Consider the following 7,174-nt stretch of genomic DNA (forward strand, 5'->3'; position numbering starts at 1 on the left):
TTGTCAGAGATCAGCTGTGCTTCTCTGGCCTCAGCTCTGAAGTCCAACCCCTCCCACCTGAGACACCTGGACCTGCGTGACAACAACCTGCAGGATTCAGGAGTGGAGGATCTGTGTGGTTTTCTGGAGAGACCAGACTGTAGACTGGAGACTCTGAGGTCAGTAAAGTGATGGATCAGACCATGCTGCTTCCGTCAGTGTTGTACTAAACACAGTTGCTATCAGAGCAGATATAGAAACAAACATCCAATCAGACATTGATCGCCGTGTTAACAGCAGTTAATCACTGTATGTTACAAATTGAGTAGAAATGCTGTTGGTAATAATGACTGCACCACTGCAGTAGCTAAGAGGATGATTTAAGGAGCTGATGGGACTTAGTGTCTGGGTGTGAGTGAGAAAAGAGCTCTTCTCCACCCAAAACCCTCCTTTAAAACTATTACAACTGCAATTAGACAAAATGATACAAAGTAGTTAATACTCAGCTGGGTGTATGATCTGGGATCACTGGTGCTCTCTGATTTATTTTATTTTATTTTATTTTTTAATGCAACTCAAGCAAAACCTGATTATTTTCCACTCACTCTGTAACTTTTGTCCCATATGTTGTGCTTTTTCTCACAGGATGAATGACAAAGAGTTTAAAGCTTCCAGAGAAAAAACTTGTGAGTAAAAAACTTAATTCTTCAGTCTTCTTTCATCTCCAAAATATTTAATTTTGGTTTGAGCTACTGGAGAACATCTGCACTCCCTCAGGTTGGAACAGGTCCTGGATTTAATGGACAGAGGTTAAGTGTATATTGATCAGATGACAGCAGCATGAACACGTGGTCAGATGGAGTCTCTGACCTCAGATCTGATGAGAGGAAGAACATCAAAAGCTGATCATCTGCTGTGTGTCTAATCCATGTATCATCCGTTCTTTCTATTTTCAATTGGAAATCAAAAATCAAAAAATGAAAAAGTGACAGATTTAATGTCACTTTTTCATTTTTTGATTTTTGTTTGCCAATTGAAAATGGAAAGAATGAATGATACACGGATTGTGTGTCTCCTCCTTTCAGGTGTCCCTGATGTCAAACAGGACCCACACACAGCAGAGACAAAGCTGAAGGTGTCTGAAGACGACACAAAGCTGGAGAACGAATCAAAGCTGAAGATGTCCAAGGATGACACTAAATTGGAGGACAACACAGATCTCAAGGTGGGAAAAAAACAATGTAACCTGATATTCCAGACAGACTTAACGGCTCAACAGAGACTAAGCAAGACTAGTTTAGAATGTGGTTGCAGTGTGTATGCAAAAATATATACACGAATTCGGCAAGCGATTTGTGTATGCCGCCATCTTGCGGCGGCGCCATTGCTGCGGTGACATGTGTCAGTCATAGTAACCTGATTCTCTATGACAGCATCATAAATAGGCTGCATTTGTGATGTTTAGTGCCCCCCAGTAACTGATTAAGGTATCTTACATGAATACCAATATTAATTTAGGAATTAATAATTTGTTTGAGCGATTAGCAGGAAAGATTAGAGTAACAGGGAGATAAGAGACTGTATCATAAACAATATAACATACCGACCGTTATGCGTGCTGACGTTAGCAAGCCAGCAGCGGGATATTTAATCATGTGGACAGGCTACATGAATAAAAACAACAACAACTTATGCTTTGTTTTAGATATTCAAGAATATTTTATTGATCAGCTGGCCTCCGGTGATCAGAAAAAACGTCAATTACAGGTCTCTGATTTATGGTCAAAATTACCTGAGCTCCGGATGGGTCGGACATATTTTACACCGGCTTTTAGACGACTATGATCACATCATATTGAAGGGATCAGTGAGACATTCACAGACCGTCGACTTTTACCACGATGTGAAGGTAACGGTGAGAAGGGAGAGTAGCCAGGTTTGTACAGGTCAGCTGTGACTGCGTCGCTGGCGGCAGCTGCTGCTGAAGCTGATGACACGCTGTACGTAACGTTACGGTCTAAACACGGACACTCCTCCTGAAGTAAGGGGCTGTGTTTTGCTGATATTAGAGCAGCCGAGGACGGCACATGTCCTCTCAGCCTTCCTAGACATATTTACGGAAGAGAAAAGATCCACTTTTTGGCGCTTGCATTTAAATGCCCGCTTTGCGCACAGAACCCATCGCTGCCTGACTGGGAGCTGTCACCGCAGTAATGGCGGCTGCTTGACTAACGGTTATTTCGCCGAATTCGTGTATATGTATGTAATAATTGAAAATTGCATCATGGCCAAATGACCGTGGCTGAATAAAGGTAAGATGTGTCACAACATTGTTGTGCATTATTATGAATAGACTGTGGTTTTGTTCAGTCTGCCTCAAACTTAGCCTCTTAAACCAGCCTCTCGCGGAAATGCATTTCATTTCATTTCTCGGGAGAGTCTGGCCTCATCCCTCCTGTAAGCGTTTGGGGTGGGCGGGAGCTGGGCGGGAGTAGTAGCGTTGACAGACAACCCCATTCAGCCAATCAGCAAGTTGGTGTAGTGACGGGGCTTTGCACCAGTCGGTCCCTGATTGGCCAACGTGCTGTGTCAATCACAGCGGGCGACGCTGATTGGCTCGGTCTTCTGAGGGTTTCAGTCCAAACGCTTACAACGGCAATGAGGCCAGACTCTCCCTCGGAATGAAATGAAATGCATTTCCGCGAGAGGCTGGTTTACGAGGCTACCTCAAACTCACCATGAGGGGACAGTTCTACACTGAGGACATCTGGATGGTAATATGATGATGCAACTATAGTGTCACTCACTGAAAACAAGTAACTCTTGAGAGACCATTAGTTTTTACAGTTTTCACAAAAATGTGTGCTGCTGTGTGAAGTGGCCTCCTGGCAGCAGGTCCAAGGTCAGCACATGCCTGACTCAGGACACTGCTTTAGGTCGCTGAGGACCTTCACTCAACACAACTTGTTTTGTGAGTAAAACAGCTGATGTTGTTTCTTTCTGAATTACAGTCATCAATCTTCACACCTGAACTGGAAAATGAATCCTCACAAGTCTCATACAGGTAAATGTGTAATAGAACTATGTTAAAGCATTGTTGGTCTCATGAATGACTCCTGTCCTCTCCTTCAGTGTCCACAGTGTTACTGTCTAAAGCGACATCATCTGGATTCAGCCTTTGTCTCCCACAGGTTCAGGTGTCCTGGTCCAGGACAGTTCCAGTGTACTTCAACTGGAATGGTGTTTGTCATGACACAGGAGGTGGAGCTCCTCTACAGGACTGTCCAGTGGGATGAGACCATCCTCCAATCAGCTGGCAAGATGGCTGCAGGGCCACTTTTCAGTATCCAGTGTCCTGAGGATGCTGTCCGTCAGCTCCACCTCCCTCACTGTGAAACAAAGGAAGGTGAGCAAGTGACTTTATTTGTTGGGGAATGATGGGAATTCTGCAGCAGTGTCCTGCACTGGGTCAGGACCTGATGGATTACCTGACAGGTGACATGTAGATTTGTGGGTGGTGTTCTGTTTTTTTATTTAGAAAAGCACTTGTGGGTTGTATCATGGGTACTAGATAATGAATACATAAAAATGACTTCAGATGTGGTCTGATCGAGATATCAGCACTTACAGTCAAAGTCTTTTGGATCTGCATCTGTGTCATTAGTCTTTGTTTTAGTTGCTCCCTCCTCTCTCTAGTCTTCTCACTTTATTCCTTCCAGAGGCCAAATTATATTTTATGCTTCAGATATAATATAAATGATACTGCAATATAATACTCAGTTAGCAAACTCAGTGTTACTGGGTTTTCCCTGGCTTGACAGTTGTACTTTCAGATATTACCTTTTAGTGGGAACTTTCACAAACTGAGTACTTGCAAACAAGATGAGCGTCTTGCCAGTTTATTCACTTGCAAGTGGGCGTTCCCGAACAGCAACAGTTAAGTCACCAGTTGGAAAATGCGCGCTGACTCTGACAAAGAACTTGCTTATATACACATCACATCACTTCAACACCTGTCAATACATATTTCACTTCCTGACAGCTGCCCCCTGGTCTGGCACCGTGCTGAGTGTAACAAAAACAGCCACGGGGTTTGTTGAGTGTCAAAACACTAGACATAGATTTCAAGGTTTTACCTTACATAGGATGTACAGGGAAGACGCTAAAACGGGGTACAGAACACATAAGGAAAACCTCCGACAGTGTTTTCCCAATACAACCTCCAACCCCCCCCCCCCCAAATGTGAAAGGAGGCTGAAAATCACAGGACATGTCTGTTCTGACAATATAAGTCAGTGGTCCTGACCTGTGTGTTTCTCTTTGGAAGACGCTATCTGAAGGGCACCACATGGGCGCTGTAACCAAGGTGACGGCTAAAATTACCTTAGAAATGAAAAGCTTGTGTTAAAGTCAGGCAGACATGTGCGTGTGTTTCACCACAGTTCCACTAAAACAAAAAAAGGATGGCTCATCTGCTCATTGCAGTAGCTCTGCTGTTCCTCTCTCTTTAGCCTGGTATTTGGCTGCACTTTGTATAAAAAGAGTTTAACAATGGAGGATCTCGACTACATCTGAACCCTGATCAGCTGAGACAGAGCGCAACAATGTAGCGATGCACTGCTGTCATGAAAATGCAGTCATCCGTGACCTATGCAGGACCCTATGCGGGTTGTTAGTGTAGGCTGCAGAGCTATTACATCCATTGCCTCAGTCCTGCCACTGTGATGTCACAATTGTCTCAATTGAGCTTAACATTTTGTTCATTTCATTTAACTCAACCAGATAGTGTACAGCCTGATGGTGGTACCTAGCATTGAGGAACTATTTTGTTATGACTCAGGTGGTGGAGCTGCTCTTCTGACCCAAAGCAGAATGGGCACAATCCCATCACTGGCTTCCAATGGTGAACTGTAGTGACCAAACTAAATTTCCTAGATGTAAACTGAAATGATCACTACCACTGTAAGGAGGTCATCAATAAAACAGATATTGAAAGTGTCCATGTTTCACAGCTCTGCTCTCTGAAGGCCTGCTGTCTGTCATCCACATCAGTGATCATGGAATGAGCATCATTGAACCACTGGAAATCACAGGCACTCATGTGATTGTCACCGTGCCTCATCTCTCTTCCTTTGGTCTGGTCTGGGCTCAGGACCTTTTGTTGAGGATTTGGAACAACATTAGATCAGTTGTCAGCCAGGTTCTGTTGTTCCGACCTCCAAACCAAACGGGACCGAAGCAGAGCCTCCATGTGTTTCTGCTGCCAAACAACATCCCCCTGGAAGAGGTAAGACTGTAAGACACCCAAGGACGCTTAACAATAACACTAGACATAAGAAGGACGCTAAAGAATCAATGAAACCACCAAGGTCTGATCAGAGGTCTGAGTGTGGAGGCAGATGACCATGAGGATGTGACTCTAGTTTACCAATTAATTTCTGAAACTAGACAAAACTCAGTGATACACAGATGGACAGGAGTGAGGATGAACCACATGATGAAATGTGATTGTTCTAAAGGTGAAGGCAAAGCAGGACAACTGTGTGTTCATCCAGAAGCCTTCCAGATGCACGCTCATCAGAAATCAAACTTACACGGTACACTGTCCACAGGCCCACAAAGTCCAGCCTAAGGTGAGTATTTCAGATTAAATCTGACATGATTCCTCAGACGGCTGTTGTTTACTTTAATGGTGCTTCTGTTTTCCAGAAAGACGACTTTTACCTGAACTTTGGACCAAATTACCATCCGACGTTTGAGATCATCCTAACTTCAGGCACAGAAGAGGTCACTGTAGCCGTACAAGACCAAACAGAGACCCCTGTCTGGGAGTGTGACGTTCACCTGTATGCATGTAAGAATTATAATTCTGTGTGTTCAGTCCTAAATCAGCCAAGAGCTGTCCCAGTTGTTTCTTAGACATTTCACTTTCAACTTAATGTAGCTGTAACTTGTCAACTTGTCACATGTTGCTGTCCCAGTGTCCCAGTGCTGGTCACACTCAGGAGTGTTGGGATTTTATTGTTGTGGTTGGCCAGGTGCGATTGTTGTTGACTGGCCACCTCCACATTTCTTTAGCTTTGCACATGAGGCTCAATTCTTAGATCAGCAACATTGACCACTGGTCATTTGATTTGCCTATACAGCACAGATGTGCTTCAAGAACATCTGTGTTTGTGGTTCATCTTCCAGGTCATCTTCCCAGCTTCTCAGCAGAACAGAGACTGAGGTGTGCTCGGACTGAGTTCATTGAGAGAGTGTCTGAAGCGGGACTTCATCAGCTGCTGGATGAAATCCTGGGCTGTGGGGTGGTAACTGATCAAGAGATGGAGTCTATTGCTGTGCTGAGAAACAGAGCAGAGAAAGCCAGATTGCTGATGGACACAGTGCGAAAAAAGGGACCAACAGCCAGTGCAGCTCTGATCACTGCTCTGTGTAAGGTGGATCCATTTCTGTCAGCAGAACTGAACTTGAAGTAGAAACAGTGTCAGGGATGTTGTATCCAACACCATCTTTGTTTTTCTTCTATTTGTTCAACAACATTTGGTAGGAACCTTTAACATGAATCAGAGCTACCTGACCTGGTCACATGGTAAATTCAGTACAATGTGTATTTCCACACAACACATGGAAAAATAGAGATTTTGTTTAAACTCCACTGGCTCCTGAAATACAGGTGCAGGCAGCAGGGTGGGAGATGTAGAGCTCCAATAGTCAAAGGAAGTCTTACAAAACATATTGGCAATGCTCTTGGTTTTCCCACTGATTTTATAAGTAAATAGTAGCCTATGTTTCCTTAAATGTTTTTGAGCCTGCAAAGACCTCGGAAGTACTTGATATTATTATGAGTCTCAAAAACACCTCTCCTGGCCGTGATGAGATTCCAGCCTCTTTGATCAAGAAGGTACCTTCTTTAATCATTGATCCCCTAACATTTTTATTTCCATGTCCCTTGAATCAAGTATTATCCCTCAAGTGTTCAAAATTGCCAAGGTTATTCCGCTCTGTAAATCTGGCGATCCAACTGTATATAACTATCGTCCCATTGTTTTTCTAAAATTGTTGAAAGGCTGGTATACAGCAGAATCATGAAACACCTATTTACTAATAATATTTTGATCAGTTTGGGTTTAGAAAGACTATTCTGGCTCTTTTGTACAACAGAGAAAAAAATACTGCTACACTAGATAAAAAT

The 7,174-nt window shown here is 43.5% G+C and overlaps 1 protein-coding gene across 1 annotated transcript in view; it reads left to right on the forward strand.

The window, feature by feature from the left end:
• LOC311004668 (NACHT, LRR and PYD domains-containing protein 1a allele 5-like) overlaps positions 1 to 6,458 on the forward strand; it is a gene marked incomplete at both ends in the record, with an annotated part of 35,231 nt that extends 28,773 nt beyond the window's left edge. The window contains 6 exons of the mRNA XM_083996839.1: positions 1,065 to 1,204; positions 3,112 to 3,385; positions 5,007 to 5,266; positions 5,499 to 5,612; positions 5,689 to 5,833; positions 6,172 to 6,458. Of these exons, the coding sequence (XP_083852965.1) occupies positions 1,065 to 1,204; positions 3,112 to 3,385; positions 5,007 to 5,266; positions 5,499 to 5,612; positions 5,689 to 5,833; positions 6,172 to 6,458 (1,220 nt within the window). The remainder of the gene's footprint in view (positions 1 to 1,064; positions 1,205 to 3,111; positions 3,386 to 5,006; positions 5,267 to 5,498; positions 5,613 to 5,688; positions 5,834 to 6,171) is intronic.
• Positions 6,459 to 7,174: the final 716 nt, after the last annotated feature.

Source organism: Trachurus trachurus (assembly GCF_905171665.1).
Source record: "Trachurus trachurus genome assembly, chromosome: 21".
NCBI classification, from domain to species: domain Eukaryota; kingdom Metazoa; phylum Chordata; class Actinopteri; order Carangiformes; family Carangidae; genus Trachurus; species Trachurus trachurus.